At 43.0% G+C, this 19,315-nt stretch overlaps 2 protein-coding genes across 3 annotated transcripts in view; one reads left to right on the plus strand and one right to left on the minus strand.

Moving 5' to 3' along the window:
* Positions 1-3,162: 3,162 nt before the first annotated feature.
* On the minus strand, positions 3,163-15,922 carry LOC311136129 (conserved oligomeric Golgi complex subunit 2-like). 2 transcript variants are annotated; one of them, XM_084170215.1, is made up of 18 exons: positions 15,719-15,906; positions 15,277-15,438; positions 14,908-14,973; positions 11,554-11,634; positions 11,255-11,358; positions 11,041-11,149; positions 10,188-10,367; positions 9,710-9,834; positions 8,814-8,940; positions 8,490-8,629; positions 7,724-7,785; positions 6,806-6,957; positions 6,386-6,571; positions 5,985-6,057; positions 4,875-5,017; positions 4,554-4,693; positions 3,801-3,981; positions 3,163-3,620 (listed from the first exon to the last, which is right to left on the minus strand). In XM_084170215.1, exons 1-18 carry the CDS (start codon positions 15,773-15,775, stop codon positions 3,513-3,515), a joined length of 2,196 nt encoding a protein of 731 aa, XP_084026341.1. In that variant the 5' UTR covers positions 15,776-15,906; the 3' UTR covers positions 3,163-3,512. The 2 variants fall into 2 exon arrangements, with proteins under 2 accessions (XP_084026341.1, XP_084026342.1); XM_084170216.1 differs by lacking the exon at positions 14,908-14,973 and having other exon boundaries at positions 15,719-15,922.
* Positions 15,923-16,703: 781 nt separating this feature from the next.
* Positions 16,704-19,315, plus strand: part of LOC311113030 (piggyBac transposable element-derived protein 5-like) — a gene marked incomplete at both ends in the record, with an annotated part of 70,146 nt that continues 67,534 nt past the window's right edge. The window contains one exon of the mRNA XM_084156154.1: positions 16,704-17,016. Within this exon, the coding sequence (XP_084012280.1) occupies positions 16,704-17,016 (313 nt within the window). The remainder of the gene's footprint in view (positions 17,017-19,315) is intronic.

The following is a 19,315-nucleotide window of genomic DNA, read 5'->3' on the forward strand; positions in this document are numbered from 1 at the left end:
GTTGTTCTGCCCTAGAAGATTGTTGTTGATACAGTGATGGGAGGGGACCTGTCCATTCAAAGAACACCTTTACAGAGAATAGCCTGCCTGTCACTGTGTCGGCTATAAAATCATGTTCAGTCATAATATCTAGATGAATGATAAAGACAAAATAACATAATCCACCATAAACGATTAACATAATCCACCATAACCCAACTTTATATTACAATAATTAAATCAATAAAGGGATTTAGGCCTGCCATGTTATATGTGGTACAGTTTGCCACAAGTGAAGTTACCAAAACAATTCATTTGGTGGCAGTATTGTTTCAGCAAAAAGAGACAGTTATTATTATAACCAGTTTGGGTGACTCTTACGGGGGCCCTTCTGGGGATATTTTACACATTATTTAACAAGTAATGCATTACATGTAGTGGTTGACATTGGCAGTTATTATATCTATAAATAAGATTCGTGTCATAGGAACAAATAATCTGTTAACCCTATGAGTGAAATATGTTTACATAAACCTGTGATAGAGAGCAGAAAGATACTAAACAGTACTTTTACCAACTGTTGTCTACTATGTGAACGCAAATAGACAAAAGAGAGAGAATGGAATGAACCTATTGGTACTCTTAGTTTTTTGCAACAATTTGTTTGAATCTAATGGTGATTTAGAGCTTAGAGTAGTTTATCTTCGATGTGTCCCAACAGTCATGTTTGAGCTGGCTGAAGGTGGTGCTGAAACTCAAGACAAGACCCAGGATGAAGGGGTTTCCCTCAAACTCACTGTCCACAGGCCCTTCTTCTTCACTATAGTAGAGGGAAACTCCAATGCCATTCTCATGCTGGGGAAAAAAAGAAACACAACTCTCTAGGGCTTTCTACATCAACATGACAAATCTGTGACCAACTGCAGAAGAATACACATGAAAAAATCCTGGATCAGCAGACTTGCTGGTTTGTACTGACAGATCAATGCAATATTGCATGTTCCCTTACTGGTATGATCATTTATTCCTGGAGTTAAGAACTTACACTGAGTGGCCAGTTTATTAGGGACACCACCCTGTTCACGAAAATGGTTAGCTCCTACAGACAGTGAGTTAGGTGGCTGTGGCTTGCTATATAAAGCAGGCAGACATGCATCGAGGCATTCAGTTACTGTTCGATTGAATGTTAGAATGGGCAAAACTAGTTTCCTAAGAGACTTTGAGCGTGGTATGATCATCGGTGCCAGGCGCGCCGGTCCCAGTATCTCAGAAACGGCTGCCCTGCTGGGCTTTTCACGCACTACAGTGTCTAGGGTTTACCGAGAATGGTGTGACAAACAAAAAACATCCAGTCAGCAGCAGTCCTGTGGGTGAAAACAGCTAGTTGATGAGAGGTCAAAGGAGAATGGCAAGGATCGTGCAAGCTAACAGGCGGGCCACATACAGGCAAATAACAGCGCAGTACAACAGTGGTGCGCAGAACGCCATCTCAGAATGCACAACTTGTCAGTCCTTGCCACAGATGGGCTAATGCAGCAGACGACCACACCGGGTTCCACTCCTATCGGCTAAAAACAAGAAGAAGCGGCTCCAGTGGGCACATGATCACCAACACTGGACAATTGAGGAGAGGAAAAACATCACCTGGTCCCACAAATCCTGGTTCCTGTTGCGTCATGCTGATGGCAGAGTCAGGATCTGTCCATGGCCCCATCCTGCCTGGTGTCAACGGTACAGGCTGGTGGAGGTGGTGTAATGGTGTGGGGAATGTTTTCCTGGCACATGTTAGGTCCCTTGATACCAATTGAGCAACGTTTGAATGCCACACCTTGTAGAATCCATGCACTGAAGAATTCAGGCTGTTCTGGAGGCAAAGAGTGTCCGGCCCAGTACTATATGGGTGTAACTAATAAACTGGCCACTGAGTGTACATCATGTATCATGTACAGCAGTAGTACAGTAACCTAAGCAGTAATGTATTCACATAGAGCACATTATGCAGATTTGTCTAATGTACATTGTCGTTTACAGCAATGTACTGTACGCTATGATAAAGGTAGACAAAGGAAAGGTCTGAATTTGTATATTTCTATTATTCTAAGAGTTTATTTTTGTTTTGTGATTTGTGATTGCAAGAATAGAACAGTTTCTTAATATTGTGGAAATCTCAATTTTTCTTGACAAATCCTTTACAAAAACGTTAATAGCTAGTGACTATATTTCTCCTGAGACTTAAAGGTTTAGATAACATGGGGTTAATAATGAACCTCTTCCTAAAACCAGAATGAAAATAATGATGGTTGATCCCTGTCCAGCAAATGAACTGAGTGTCACTGAACTTAGAGAGATGTCTTATTAGGTCACCCCTCATCAAAGCTGAACTTAGAGAGATGCCTTATTAGGTCACCCCACATAACAGCTGAACTTAGAGAGATGCCTTATTAGGTCACCCCTCATAACAGCTGAACTTAGAGAGATGTCTTATTAGGTCACCCCTCATCAAAGCTGAACTTAGAGAGATGTCTTATTAGGTCACCCATCATAACAGCTAAACTTAGAGAGATGTCTTATTAGGTCACCCCTCATAACAGCTGAACTTAGAGAGATGTCTTATTAGGTCACCCCTCATCAAAGCTGAACTTAGAGAGATGTCTTATTAGGTCACCCATCATAACAGCTAAACTTAGAGAGATGTCTTATTAGGTCACCCCTCATAACAGCTGAACTTAGAGAGATGTCTTATTAGGTCACCCCTCATCAAAGCTGAACTTAGAGAGATGCCTTATTAGGTCACCCCACATAACAGCTGAACTTAGAGAGATGTCTTATTAGGTCACCCCTCATCAAAGCTGAACTTAGAGAGATGTCTTATTAGGTCACCCCTCATAACAGCTGAACTTAGAGAGATGCCTTATTAGGTCACCCCACATAACAGCTGAACTTAGAGAGATGTCTTATTAGGTCACCCCTCATAACAGCTGAACTTAGAGAGATGTCTTATTAGGTCACCCCTCATCAAAGCTGAACTTAGAGAGGTCTTATTAGGTCACCCCTCATCACAGCTGAACTTGAATTACATTTACACAACATACAAGAATCCAAAGCTTGTATTACCAAGGTTATTACAACTTTGATTCATTTATTTAAAATGTACAATATCTATCTCATCCTTCACCAACTCTGTTCACCATGTACAATATATTTATTATTCACCAGAAACGTAAAGACCAGAAAGCTGCCATGGTCTACCTTTTGCCAGTATATCTTTTGTATGATGACATAACTTGCATTCTTGAACTTACAGTGAATTCTCAGGCGGCATAGAGGGTTAGGGTTAGCCCCCTTTGACCCCATTAAGTTAGACAGTCAGGGGGCCAGTAGGAAATATTTCATTGTCATTGTAAAATGACATGTAGAAATTGTCCTGATCTCAATACCATGTGATCAGTGTTGAACATAATAAGACCCAGTCCCTCATGGTGCTTTCTTCCTCCCAACTACGAGCATACAGGTACATTCAGAACGGTGCTGGATTATGGTCCAGCCTGCTCTGACGGAGACACGTCCTGTGCTCCTTGGACCAAGTCATTTAGTGTTGAGAACATGGTGATGTCGGCAGGCTGCAGACCCATCTTCTGAATCTATCATGGGAAACAAACATCAATATGGTATTAGAATTTCACAACAATCATTCTGGGGATTTTCCAGACATGCCTTCCTTCCCTCCCAATGTTTGAGTTAAACAAAGACTGTCTTTCTAAAACATATTCAAAGGACAACTACAAGATACGGTTGGTGTTCTCTAACAGGGGGAACCCTACCTGTTCTCCCAGGTACTCCACATCCAAGGCCAGCTGCAGGCGGATCTTGCTGTCGTCCGTGGGGCCTCCGGTGGTTCCTGTCATGTTGGTGGTCACTGTTTTCCTCGCTTGCTTCAGTCTCTTTAAACTCTCCTCCATTTTTTTCACAGAACTCAAAACATCTGATATGGTTTCAAAATATCTGCCCAAAGTCAAGATGGAAAATGACAAGACTTCTGTGCTTGGTGGAACAGAACAAAATGCTACTTAAGTTAGTGAGGTTGACTGCCCTTGAATTCAATTCAATTGTTAGTTGGTGTCCTTGTGTGGTGCCATTCTTAGGACAAAACATTGTGACCCTAGAGAGAGCAAGCAGAAGACTACGCCTAAGATTTTATTAAATATTATTTTAACATGATACAAGGACTAAAAACTAAGGCATGCATTGAATGTAGAATATTTCTATGTGGACCAGAATTAGCCTTACAAGATCTCCTAACCTATTCAGCAGTCTCCAGTATACTGTAGTTAAGTGTTTCCCCAATCCAGTCCTCCAGTACCCTCAACAGCACCCCCAACAGTACATATTTTTGTTGTGGCTGGTACAAGCACACCGGATTCTACTTGTCAACAAGTTAAATCAGGTGTTTTTGTCAGGGGCTACAACATAAGCGTGTGCTGTTGGAGGTGCTGTTGGAGGTACTGGAGGAATGTAGAGTAACACTGCTTTAGTTGCCTACACAGGAAGTCTAACAGACAGTAGAGTGTCCCTACCTGTGAGTGCAGTCATTGAGTGTGACCTGTAGCCAGTCCTGGGCGATGGAGGGCTTCACCATGTCTTTGGAGTCGCTCAGGAGCTGGTGCAGCGGCCGCAGGGCGTTGTCCATGTAGGCAGAGGCTCTGGAGGGCACTTCCTATACAGGGGATGAAGAACAGGCACGTTTCAAGCCTGTGAGTGTGGAAGTGTAGTGCACTCGTCAACAATTTGGTACTGTACAGCAGATGTTCTCTAATCATCTCAGCAACGTTGAAGCCTAATGGGAGCACTTTTCCATTGTTCTGAGAGGATGGGGCCTGAGGGGCGGGCCGTCTCACCTTGTTGGTCCTGCGGTACAGTCGGGGGACTTCAGAGGCACTCTTCAGGAAGCGGAAGCACCTCTCGGTTAAATGCTGAGTCATCTTGCTGTTCAGGGTGGGAATGCAGCCAGACAGGGAGGCTTTGGAGTCTTCTAGGGCCTCTGGAGAGAGAACACAAGGCAGGGAGGGACACTTGTCAAAAAGGCAAACAAAAGGCAATATATCAGAGTTCAACACCATAGTGCACACAAAGCTCATCACTAAGCTAAGAACCCTGGGACTAAACACCTCCCTCTGCAACTGGATCCTGGACTTCCTGACGGGCCACCCCCAGGTGGTAAGGGTAGGTAACAACACATCTGCCATGCTGATCCTCAACACTGGGGCGCCTCAGGAGTGCGTGCTTAGTCCCCTCCTGTACTCCCTGTTCACCCAACACTGCGTGGCCAAGCACGACTTCAACACCATCATTAAGTTTGCAGGCGACACAACAATGGTAGGCCTGATCACCGAAAACGTTGAGACAGCCTATAGGGAGGAGGTCAGAGACCTGGCAGTGTGGTGCCAGGATAACAACCTCTCCCTCAACGTGAGCAAGACAAAGGAGAGGATCGTGGACTACAGGAAAAGGAGGGTCTAGGTCCAAAAGGATCCTTAACAGCTTCTACCCCAAGCCATTAGACTGCTGAACAATTAATAAAATGGCCACCCAGACTATTTACATTGACACCCCCCCCCCACATCTATGCATAGTCACTTTACCCCTACCTACATGTACAAATTACCTCGACTAACCTGTACCCCCGCACATTGACTCGGAACCGGTACCCCCTGTATACAGCCTCGTTATTGTTATTTTGTGTTACTTTATATTTATTTTTGTACTTTATTTTATTTAGTAAATATTTAACTCTATTTCTTTAACTGCATTATTGGTTAAGGGCTTGTAAGTAAGCATTTCACGGTAAGGTCTACACCGGTTGTATTCGGCGCATGTGACAAATAACATTTGATTTGATATCAACTAACTTGCAGTAAGAGCTGATAGAATAAGTATCATGATTGAACACTGTCTGGAACAACGTATCAATGTGTGCATTTAATCTTTCAAGCACGATGCTGACATACCTGCAACAATTACAAAGTTGTTGTACCCAATGACCTCCAGTCTCTGCTTAATCATCTCAGAAAGTTCCGGAATCTGTGAGAAAGGCAAACTTTTAATAGTAGCGAAAACTATGAACAAATAATAAGGTTCATGCAATAGCATGTCTAATGTTGCCTAACCCGAAAAGCTATGGTTAAAATTAAAAACCACATTATTAAAGAAATGTGTCATTTCTGTTTGGCTTCTTGGAAGGTAAATACAGTACAAACCTGCATTGGCTTGTTGTGATTGGTCCATATCACTACCTAGTCTTGTGATTGGTCAATATGACTACCTAGTCTTGTAGTTACCCCATATCACTACCTGGTCTTGTAGTTGGTCCATATGACTACCTGGTCTTGTAGTTGGTCCATATGACTACCTGGTCTTGTAGTTGGTCCACATCAGAGGCTATAAAGACCAGCTGTTTGGTGGAGAGGGTTGCTGGGCTGCCGTTCTCGCTGCCCCCATCATCCTGAGAGGTGCGACTGGACGTGGAGGAGGCGGAGCTGGGGAGGAGCCTCACGGGGTCTTTACTGACCTCCGTGGAGGGAGATTTTGTCAGAATCTAGGAGACAGGGTACAGGGTACAGAAACACCAATCATGACAACTTAATAGGACCAGCGTTTCCTTTTATAGTATTCACATTTTCATTCCTGCTGCTTTAAAATACTGGAATACTGACACTGCAGGCTACGTTGAACACTAGATTAATAGAGGTATCACTGAATCTATAGACACTACGCACACTAGCATTAATATTGTAGTGGAAAGGTTGGGTTGCCATGTTGGAGGGTGTACCTCAGTGAGGAACTTGGAGTAGCGTGAGATGAGCTGCAGGGTGAGCTTCCAGAAGCGGTGAGCCAGTGGAGGCAGGTAGACCTTCTCCGCCCAGCACCTGACCAAGCTGTTCCACAGCATCTGGGATACCAGCAGGTGATAGGAGCTGCCCGCTGAGGAACAGAGTGTGTAGGGAGGGGGAGAGTGTGTAGGGAGGGGGAGAGTGTGTAGGGAGGGGGAGAGTGTGTAGGGAGGGGGAGAGTGTGTAGGGAGGGGGAGAGTGTGTAGGGAGGAACAGAGTGTGTAGGGAGGGGGAGAGTGTGTATGGAGGGGGAGAGTGTGTATGGAGGGGGAGAGTGTGTATGGAGGGGGAGAGTGTGTAGGGAGGAACAGAGTGTGTAGGGAGGGGGAGAGTGTGTAGGGAGGGGGAGAGTGTGTAGGGAGGGGGAGAGTGTGTAGGGAGGAACAGAGTGTGTAGGGAGGGGGAGAGTGTGTAGGGAGGAACAGAGTGTGTAGGGAGGAACAGAGTGTGTAGGGAGGAACAGAGTGTGTAGGGAGGGGGAGTGTGTAGGGAGGGGGAGAGTGTGTAGGGAGGGGGAGAGTGTGTAGGGAGGGGGAGAGTGTGTAGGGAGGGGGAGAGTGTGTAGGGAGGAACAGAGTGTGTAGGGAGGGGGAGAGTGTGTAGGGAGGAACAGAGTGTGTAGGGAGGGGGAGAGTGTGTAGGGAGGGGGAGAGTGTGTAGGGAGGGGGAGAGTGTGTAGGGCGGAACAGTGTGTGTAGGGAGGGGGAGAGTGTGTAGGGAGGGGGAGAGTGTGTAGGGAGGGGGAGAGTGTGTATGGAGGAAGGAAATGTTTGAAGCCATCAGGTAATATTGTATTTTATGGTAATGATTAATAAAATATATCCATTCATATATTACAGTTGGATATAGGTACTAACCTGGTGCTGCCTCTAACCCATCAGCAATGGCATTCTCTAAACATGCAGCAATTTCCTTGTACCTGTGACAGAGATGGGGAACAACAGGTCAATGCGTGGCTGTTGAACATGTATAAGCTAGCTTGCTGTTCTATGAGCAAAACAGTTGGAATTGATCAAAAACATGTTGTTGTTTTTTTGACACAATGTGGAATATGTGCAGCATGATGGAGATTCCATTGTAAAATGTGCCGGGCTGGATGACAAACAGTGCAAGGCACAGAGAGTCCAACAACCTTCACGTTGACTCTAAAGAGGATCAATATTCCCTTAGAGAGAACATTCATCAGGCCTTACGCAAAAAGCCAGACTTGTGTTGGACACAGCGCTAAAGTACCTCTCAAATCTGACAACATATTATGACACATTGCCCATAAATATCCTCTTCTTATCTGTAACAAGATATCATGTTGACAGCACAATATCCAGGAAGTAAAATTGATGACTGGACATCAGTAGGGTAGGTGACAACTATAAAGGGAGCAAAATCCAAAGCTTTTTTTGTTGTAGATATTCTTGTTAATAGATTTCAGAATACATAAATTCATGCAAGTTTAAAAAATAAAATGAATGAAATAAAAGGGAAACACCCCCTGCCAGGGAGGTTACCACAGCATATCAGTTCTGACAGCACTGTGGAGTTGTTGTGTGGACACTACTGTAATACATAACTGAGTCAGTACAGGAAGCACGGAGGTCAAAGGTCATAGAGCACACAGCTATTCACCTGAGCTGGAAGTAGACAGGTAGGTTCCACTTGTTGTGGAAGCTCTGATAGGAGGAATGAGCTCTCAGTCTCCTCACACTGGCTTGGGAGCCACACTGCCTCTCAAACTTCCTCACAAAGTCCACGCTAATGGTGTACCTCTGCAAAATAGATACAGACTTGAACCGAATGAGAATGTGGTCTCCCTCTCCTACTTATAGAGAGTAGGACTTCTCAGGGTCAGCGTTTCCCCTACTATTGTATTTCCAAGCTCTGTTGGAAAAATGTGTTTGATTTGACAGTTTTGATACCAGAGGAACATGATTGGGTAGTTAGAGTACGTACATCATAAAAGGTGTCAGGGTTGCCCGCGTTGAAGAGAGATGGGATTCTTTCCTCGATACCTTTGATGATTTCCGGCCACACTGAGTTCACCAAGAAGTCGTATCCCGGCACTATGTCTGCCTTCTCACTGGACAGACAGCAGAGAGCAAAGACATGAGAAAGAACAAACTTGTACTTTCTAGGTTATGAATGTGTAACTAATATTCTACCATGTACTTTGTAGGTTATGAATGTGTAACTAATATTCTACCATGTACTTTGTAGGTTATGAATGTGTAACTACCATTCTACCATGTACTTTCTAGGTTATGAATGTGTAACTACCATTCTACCATGTACTTTCTAGGTTATGAATGTGTAACTAATATTCTACCATGTACTTTCCAGGTTATGAATGTGTAACTACCATTCTACCATGTACTTTCTAGGTTATGAATGTGTAACTAATATTCTACCATGTACTTTCTAGGTTATTAATGTGTAACTACCATTCTACCATGTACTTTCCAGGTTATTAATGTGTAACTACCATTCTACCATGTACTTTCCAGGTTATTAATGTGTAACTACCATTCTACCATGTACTTTCCAGGTTATGAATGTGTAACTACCATTCTACCATGTACTTTCTAGGTTATTAATGTGTAACTACCATTCTACCATGTACTTTCCAGGTTATGAATGTGTAACTACCATTCTACCTTGTACTTTCCAGGTTATGAATGTGTAACTACCATTCTACCATGTACTTTCCAGGTTATGAATGTGTAACTACCATTCTACCTTGTACTTTCCAGGTTATGAATGTGTAACTACCATTCTACCATGTACTTTCTTATATCTGAAGGGAGAGGAGCCTCTAGAACATTGACTTCGTGATCAGCTATGGCGCGTACCTTGAAATGGCCATTCCAGTTACCTCGCGCAGCAGTCTACAGTGATGTGGCACAAATTCTAGGAGCTTGGTGTACATTATCTGAAGGCCATTGGGGGTGGACTTGACCAACTGTTCAACGATGACCTGTCGATAACAAAATAGTAACTGAAGTACTGTTTCTATAGAGAGGGAAACATGGATTTCATCTCTGAAGCAGAACACAGTACATAAAGTTCTTGAACTGTCCAATTCTGCATCAGTTCGCAAAGATATTGGTGAGCTGGGCACTAAGAGCCATTTTTTTTTGTCCAGGATCAATCTGGGTACGGGACACCAGCCCTAAATTCTGTATATCTCTCTCTCTCTCTATATATATATATATATATATATATATATATATATATATATATATATATATATATATATATATATATATATATATATATATATATATATATCCCTCTAATCCTGACAGTTTCGATGAAACACAACCTCACCTCGTCCATGTAGGGCTTGACCAGGACTTGTCCCACCAGAGACTCTGCGTCCCTGGTTTTGTCGATGGTGGCGTAGGTGCGTAGACAGTGACGCACAATGTCCACGTTGGAGGTCTGGAGGCCCTGTATAAGGAGCCCCTCCAAAGACTGCTGTAGCATGGACGTGATGCCAGAAATACGCTACAACACAAGTCGTACACAGACACAGTGTCAGTAAAGTGATGTTTACAATGGACAGGCATGGGCAGACAGTGTCAGTAAATGGATGTTTACAATGGACAGGCATGGACAGACACAGTGTTAGTAAAGTGATGTTTACAAAGGACAGGCATATGGACAGACACAGTGTCAATAAAGGGACGTTTACAATGGACAGGCATGGACAGACACAGTGTCAGTAAAGAGATGTTTACAATGGACAGGCATGGATAGGCATACACAGGCATGGACAGACACAGTGTCAGTAAAGAGATGTTTACAATGGACAGGCATGGATAGGCATACACAGGCATGGACAGACACAGTGTCAGTAAAGTGATGTTTACAATGGACAGGCATGGACAGACACAGTGTCAGTAAAGTGATGTTTACAATGGACAGGCATATGGATAGACACAGTGTCAGTAAAGGGACGTTTACAATGGGCAGGCATGGACAGACACAGTGTCAGTAAAGGATGTTTACAATGGACAGGCATGGACAGACACAGTGTCTGTAAAGGGACGTTTACAATGGGCAGGCTTGGGCAGGCATGGCCATTTTCAACCATTAACCTTAGTCTAGTTTGTGTACTGAAAATCAACTCCACAAATCCAATGGGGCCGTCAGTGTTGAATGATGTGACTGGACATACAGGCCTGACTTTGTCCAGCAGGGGCATGCCCTTGCTTTGGACAGCATAGAACTGCAGCTGGTTGAACTCTGTGGCAATCCGCTCCAGAATCTGGCCAGCTAAGAGAGGACTACAAAGCAAAAGAAACTTCATCATTAACTGAGATGCATCAGTATGGTAAATAGACTATATGTCAAATCAGCAAAAAGCTGATGCAATCATTTTTTAAACGTACCTGCTTATCTCAAGAGATGTCGAGTCTTTTGAATTTTGAGAATGTAGGATTTTTTCAATCTTCTCTACTGATCGAACAACTTGTATGAGTCTCATGACATTCATCTTGTTTACAGAAACAAAACAAAAAAAGAGAAATATGACAGTTTAAAGAAACTCGTCTAACTTTTCTTTGAATCATAATCTTTGTCTAAATAATTGCAAAAGTGTAAGCATCTCTAGCATCCAGCTAAACACATACAAATGAATGTTACAGAAAAAATGAATGTTTGAAATGGTAGACATATAAGGTTAACAAACCTTTTTGTTTTGCAAGTCATCTTGCTTGGATAGCTGGTTGTCAACGGCTTGGACCACCTCACTTACAGATGTTCTCAAGCTCTGAGAAGTAAAGGGAGACCAACACAACACACAGAAATAGGACCACATGTGTGACCAAGTAACAGAAATAGGACAACATGTGTGACCAAGTCAACAGAAATAGGACAACATGTGTGACCAAGTCAACAGAAATAGGACAACGTGTGACCAAGTCAACAGAAATAGGACAACATGTGTGACCAAGTCAACAGAAATAGGACAACAGGTGTGACCAAGTCAACAGAAATAGGACAACATGTGTGACCAAGTCAACAGAAATAGGACAACATGTGTGACCAAGTCAACAGAAATAGCACAACGTGTGTGACCAAGTCAACAGAAATAGCACAACGTGTGTGACCATGTCAACAGAAATAGGACAATGTGTGTGACCATGTCAACAGAAATAGGACAACATGTGTGACCAAGTCAACAGAAATAGGACAACATGTGTGACCAAGTCAACAGAAATAGGACAACGTGTGTGACCAAGTCAACAGAAATAGGACAACGTGTGTGACCAAGTCAACAGAAATAGGACAACGTGTGTGACCATTTCAACAGAAATAGGACAACGTGTGTGACCATGTCAACAGAAATAGGACAACGTGTGACCAAGTCAACAGAAATAGGACAACATGTGTGACCAAGTCAACAGAAATAGGACAACATGTGTGACCAAGTCAACAGAAATAGGACAACATGTGTGACCAAGTCAACAGAAATAGGACAACATGTGTGACCAAGTCAACAGAAATAGGACAACATGTGTGACCATGTCAACAGAAATAGGACAACATGTGTGACCAAGTCAACAGAAATAGGACAACGTGTGTGACCATGTCAACAGAAATAGGACAACGTGTGTGACCAAGTCAACAGAAATAGGACAACGTGTGACCAAGTCAACAGAAATAGGACAACATGTGTGACCAAGTCAACAGAAATAGGACAACATGTGTGACCAAGTCAACAGAAATAGGACAACATGTGTGACCATGTCAACAGAAATAGGACAACGTGTGTGACCAAGTCAACAGAAATAGGACAACGTGTGTGACCAAGTCAACAGAAATAGGACAACGTGTGACCAAGTCAACAGAAATAGGACAACATGTGTGACCAAGTCAACAGAAATAGGACAACAGGTGTGACCAAGTCAACAGAAATAGGACAACATGTGTGACCAAGTCAACAGAAATAGGACAACATGTGTGACCAAGTCAACAGAAATAGCACAACGTGTGTGACCAAGTCAACAGAAATAGCACAACGTGTGTGACCATGTCAACAGAAATAGGACAATGTGTGTGACCATGTCAACAGAAATAGGACAACATGTGTGACCAAGTCAACAGAAATAGGACAACATGTGTGACCAAGTCAACAGAAATAGGACAACGTGTGTGACCAAGTCAACAGAAATAGGACAACGTGTGTGACCAAGTCAACAGAAATAGGACAACGTGTGTGACCATTTCAACAGAAATAGGACAACGTGTGTGACCATGTCAACAGAAATAGGACAACGTGTGACCAAGTCAACAGAAATAGGACAACATGTGTGACCAAGTCAACAGAAATAGGACAACATGTGTGACCAAGTCAACAGAAATAGGACAACATGTGTGACCAAGTCAACAGAAATAGGACAACATGTGTGACCAAGTCAACAGAAATAGGACAACATGTGTGACCATGTCAACAGAAATAGGACAACATGTGTGACCAAGTCAACAGAAATAGGAAAACGTGTGTGACCATGTCAACAGAAATAGGACAACGTGTGTGACCAAGTCAACAGAAATAGGACAACGTGTGACCAAGTCAACAGAAATAGGACAACATGTGTGACCAAGTCAACAGAAATAGGACAACATGTGTGACCAAGTCAACAGAAATAGGACAACATGTGTGACCAAGTCAACAGAAATAGGACAACATGTGTGACCATGTCAACAGAAATAGGACAACATGTGTGACCAAGTCAACAGAAATAGGACAACATGTGTGACCAAGTCAACAGAAATAGGACAACATGTGTGACCAAGTCAACAGAAATAGGACAACGTGTGTGATCAAGTCAACAGAAATAGGACAACGTGTGTGACCATGTCAACAGAAATAGGACAACGTGTGTGACCATGTCAACAGAAATAGGACAACGTGTGTGACCATGTCAACAGAAATAGGACAACATGTGTGACCAAGTCAACAGAAATAGGACAACATGTGTGACCAAGTCAACAGAAATAGGACAACATGTGTGACCAAGTCAACAGAAATAGGACAACATGTGTGACCAAGTCAACAGAAATAGGACAACGTGTGTGACCATGTCAACAGAAATAAGACAACGTGTGTGACCATGTCAACAGAAATAGGACAACGTGTGACCAAGTCAACAGAAATAGGACAACATGTGTGACCAAGTCAACAGAAATCGGACAACATGTGTGACCAAGTCAACAGAAATAGGACAACATGTGTGACCAAGTCAACAGAAATAGGACAACATGTGTGACCAAGTCAACAGAAATAGGACAACATGTGTGACCAAGTCAACAGAAATAGGACAACATGTGTGACCAAGTCAACAGAAATAGGACAACATGTGTGATCAAGTCAACAGAAATAGGACAACATGTGTGATCAAGTCAACAGAAATAGGACAACATGTGTGACCATGTCAACAGAAATAGGACAACGTGTGTGACCAAGTCAACAGAAATAGGACAACGTGTGTGACCATGTCAACAGAAATAGGACAACGTGTGTGACCAAGTCAACAGAAATAGGACAACGTGTGACCAAGTCAACAGAAATAGGACAACATGTGTGACCATGTCAACAGAAATAGGACAACATGTGTGACCATGTCAACAGAAATAGGACAGCATGTGTGACCAAGTCAACAGAAATAGGACAGTTGTGACCATGTCAACAGAAATAGGACAACGTGTGTGACCATGTCAACAGAAATAGGACAACGTGTGACCATGTCAACAGACATAGGACAACATGTGTGACCAAGTCAACAGAAATAGGACAACATGTGTGACCAAGTCAACAGAAATAGGACAACATGTGTGACCATGTCAACAGAAATAGGACAACATGTGTGACCAAGTCAACAGAAATAGGACAACATGTGTGACCATGTCAACAGAAATAGGACAACATGTGTGACCATGTCAACAGAAATAGGACAACATGTGTGACCAACTCAACAGAAATGAAGGTGAATCCAATTTATCATAATATGAAAAAAATTGAGTGAAACAGAACACCTACCAGCACCTCTTCACGCAACTGACCCAGTGGTACTGATAGCTGGTTCAGGACTTTGTCCATTCCAACCTAAATAGATTATATCCATTATTATCTAACTACTGTAGCTATTAGGTCTATTTGACATGTAAAAGTCCTGATCCTAGCTGGAGCAACTGTTTGGAAGAACAAACTGACATCATCATCACATCTATTTCGATTGCTACATCGATATTGAGCAGATTCCTGCTGTTGCTCTCAGTTGCTCCTAGTTTTTTTTTTTTTTTTTATATCATCGTAAAATATGATTGCTATCTTGTTATTTGGCTGAGAATGCATGGTTGCAAACATTCATTAATGCAGCTTATGAACGTGTCAGCCATAGGAACTCACCAGATTGGTGGAGAGGTTGACAAAGTCGGCATAGTCTTTGTTGATGAGCTCAACCATGGCTGTTTTGAGCTGTTTGTAATACATCTCAAGATCCTCGCGCATCTCCTCCAGTTGGACATGCTTTCTGCAATCTGCAACAAACTGATCCACGTCGAAATCATCCTGAATGCAACAGAAGAAGAAAACATGCCATGATTGATCATGTAGTTAGTTAGCTAGCTAGCTAAAATGATGCAAATTATGTCCAGCAGAAACTAACTTGCTAACTGCTTGCCATTTCTAATCGGGTATGAACAGTTTGATGAAGAAGATAGATACATACTAGCAGACAAACTTATATAATTCGTGTCATAACAAGTGATGAAGCCAGTTTGGCTGATCACTGCTATCTAACCTATGGCATTGCTAGCCAGCTAGCTAGTTTCAAAAGTCAAATTCTTACCTTCATAAACACGTCCTTGTCGAAACACAGAGAATCCGGCCCCTTTGGCAGATTCATATTTCTTGTGTACTATCCTTGAAATCAGAAAAGGCTGGACATGTAGTTATAATATAAAGTAACAAAGGTCTATAAATACTTTCTGTAGAATGACAGAGGGGAGAAGACTCATATTATACTTCCGCAAACATGGCAGGGTACCACACCAAAAAGCAAGATGACTTCCGCGAACCAGTCTACTGCACCCCCCACAGGCACCAAGGAGAGCGCTGCTTGGTTTATTCTAAATATGGTGGTCTTAAAAATACAAATCCTGTCCTGCTGTTGCTTTCCTTTCCACATAATATCATTAAACGTTTTCAAAACTGATTTGAAAGAGTTCCTGTAATTACATTGTCTGAATAAACGAATGCATTAATAATAAATGAATAAACGAAAGCATTAGTCATACATGTGTTTTATATTCGTATCATAAGCAATTAGCAATTTATGGGGTATATACATTTTCTAACCGCATCAGAACACAATTCTGCTTTAATACCATAAGCTTTGACGTTACAGTGAGATCGCTATTATCAACGCTATTGGCCAGCACAGGAGAGCAACCATGTCAGCTGATCATGATGCCGCGTATTCATTTACATCGCTACACAGTACGAGCCCATTTTACGAGCCACCAACGAAATAGCTGGCCCAACCCGGATTCGCAGAGGGGTGATCAATATAGATCATTTCGGTCTCTGTGCGTAGCGCCTAGCGGAATTTAAGTACCCTTGATGAGGACAGCTCCCCTCCGGCCCATGCTTTGAAGAAAGGGGAGAGTCGAAGTTATCACATCACAAGTCTGCAGTAGGCCTAGCATAATTCTAAAAACGCACAGTGGGAGTGGACGTGGGTAGGGGTGTGTGGCACGAGTTTTTCCCAGTCGTGGATAGTTACATGACGAATATTGTGCGGTGTGGTAAGCTACCAAAAGCATCGACGAGAGATGGCGGAATGTGGGAGGAAGGCGCTGTCAGTCCTGGAGGCGGCTCGCTCCCGCTACGAGAGCTTGCAGATCTCAGATGATGTTTTTGGGGAATCGGGAGATGACAGCAGCGACAATCCTTTTTACAGCACTTCGGGTGACTCGAATTCGGATAACTGCTGCATGGAGGCCGGCGACGATCAAAGGGCAGGTGAGACTGGGAATTGTCAAAGCGGAGGTCCACCCGGCTCGGTGTCAAAAATTCAAGCAGAGGAGGATGGATGGAGCGACACACTGCAAGATATCACGGTGGCCCCATACAACGAGACATATGGTATTTCATTTTAAGAATAAAGCCTCGCTTGACATAATTAACATGATCTTCTCCATCATCTAAGACAGGGGGGGCTTTGCTTGGTGTGTGTGCGAGCGTGCCTGCACATCTAGTAAGTAGCCTATGATTGTAGGTCCTGACTCCTGATTGAACAGGAGACCCAGAGAGAGAGAGAGAGAGAGAGAGAGAGAGAGAGAGAGAGAGAGAGAGAGAGAGAGAGAGAGAGAGAGAGAGAGAGAGGGTGGGGGGGGACGAGAGAACAAGGAAACCAGAGAGAGAAAGATGAACACCCTTATCTGAGCTGAGATACTGAGGCTGTCAGCAGTGCTGTGCTATGCTGTATCCAGACTCCAGCCTATGATTGTAGGTCCTGACTCCTGATTGAACAGGAGGCCCAGAGAGAGAGAGAGAGAGAGGAGAGAGAGAGAGAGAGAGAGAGAGAGAGAGAGAGAGAGAATCCTATAATATAATATGGATGAATTTCTTGGACAATTGTGGCTTATATGATTGCTCAGAAACGGCAGTTGGGCATGTGTTGGAGGAACAGGACAATGAGTCAACAGTGAGCAGACAGACATCATGCTGCTCTTCTAAATGAAATACCCCACACTGCACTGGGGACCAAACAGTAAATGGACATAGGGGACAAGTTGCAGAGCAGCCTAAGAGAATGCTCTCTGCCTCTCTCTCTTCCTCCCACTGCATCTCCAGAGACTAATAACGTTGTGCAACATCTTTGCCTGTTCAGCCACATGTATTTGCCAACGTATGCCAATGCGTATTTTGGATCTTCAAGAAAGGCAAAAATAGGATAGATGATGTTCATTGGCAGGACTAGTTTCTATTTTTTTACATTGGCAATATACTGTACGGTGACCTAGGCAGTCTATGGCGGTATAGTAAGAGCTGCTGTGTACAACATGTTAGTGGTGCACGTCTTGACAGCACCCCTAGATCACTGTTCATAGTGCAGATTGTAGGCCTATCTGCGTGTGGGTGCTGGGTATGGACCAGGGAGCACTGTTTGTTCCAACATCATAGGCTGAGAGAAAGGTGCGGCACTGGCAGCCATGACAAATGAACTCTTTAACTGGAAATGAATGACCATCTCCCCTCTTACATCTTCATGGAAGGTACAGCTGCTACGATCAATGACGGAAGGCCTGTAAAGTAATGGGAATGTTTATTCCATTATCTCAGTCTCCTATTTCATGCCCAAGGCAGAGTTTAAAGGTCCAATGCAGCCTTTATTTGATCTCAATATCAAATCATTTCTTTGTAACAATTAAGAACCTTACTGTGATTGTTTTCAATTAAAATGGTCAAAAATAAACAGAAATAGCTTCTTAGCAAAGAGCAATTTCTTAAGCAAGAATTTTGATAGGACTGTCTGGTAATGGTCTGTGTGAGGAGGGGAAAACTGAAAATTAGCTGTTATTGGCAGGGAGGTTTGGAACTCTCTTATTGGTCTATTAACTAATTTACTGCATGGTGATGTCACCAAGCAGGCCAAAACTCCATCTCACTGAAACTGGCTGAAATTTCAGGCGGTTTTTTCAAACAGCTCTTACACTAAAAGGGCATTAGCATCCTTTTCACAATTTCACAGTATTATTCCAACCTCAAAGTGTGAAAATATATATAAAACACAGGGAAATCACGTTTTTGACTGCACTGGGCCTTTAAAGAGAATACAAAATGTTGGTTTCACAGTGCTGCCACTGTAAAGTAATACCTAGTATTTACAAGTCATACTTCAGGGGGTAAACCCATTCTAGTACCAACAACCTAACCAAATATGTCATATTGTTATCCTTAAAAACGTTCTGTAAAATGATCAATGTATTACAGTTCTGGTCAGTCATATAACAGGTATTATTACATAGATACTGTATCTCAAATGGAACTAAATAAGGTTGAGGTTCCTCCCTTCATCATTACTCTGTTTGAACGCTCTCTCACTGCCTCCCTTTCTCTCCACGGTTTGGGTGGTGCCTTGTGCCACTGTCACGACGTGAGAGAAAATCTTGCCGTCTGACTGTAGGCTTTGGTGTGGGCTTCAACACAGGCAATGACAGGTGGTGGTGTTAGCCATTGCATTTCAGGCACAAGACATTGCCTTGGGAATCACTTCAGCATACAGAAGTCTTTGTACTTTAGTCTACACTACCCTATGTGTGGCTGTCTCTGGCTGTCTCTGTCTCCACTAGAGCTTGCTTTGCTTCCTCATACTCACCATTATGTCATTTCAGACTGTTGACACAAACAATAGGGTTGGCAGGTGTATTTGAAACAAATT

This window comes from Coregonus lavaretus, assembly GCF_964263955.1.
Source record: "Coregonus lavaretus genome assembly, chromosome: 1".
Lineage (NCBI taxonomy): Eukaryota > Metazoa > Chordata > Actinopteri > Salmoniformes > Salmonidae > Coregonus > Coregonus lavaretus.

Excerpts from the sequence above, each read along its gene's own strand:
- LOC311136129 (XM_084170215.1), bottom strand. The coding sequence starts at position 15,775 with ATGAATCTGCCAAAGGGGCCGGATTCTCTGTGTTTCGACAAGGACGTG. Across the intron at positions 11,359-11,553 it reads ATGACTTGCAAAACAAAAAG|ATGAATGTCATGAGACTCAT; the intron begins GTTTGTTAACCT and ends TCTGTAAACAAG. Across the intron at positions 7,786-8,489 it reads CCTGTCTACTTCCAGCTCAG|GTACAAGGAAATTGCTGCAT; the intron begins GTGAATAGCTGT and ends TCTCTGTCACAG.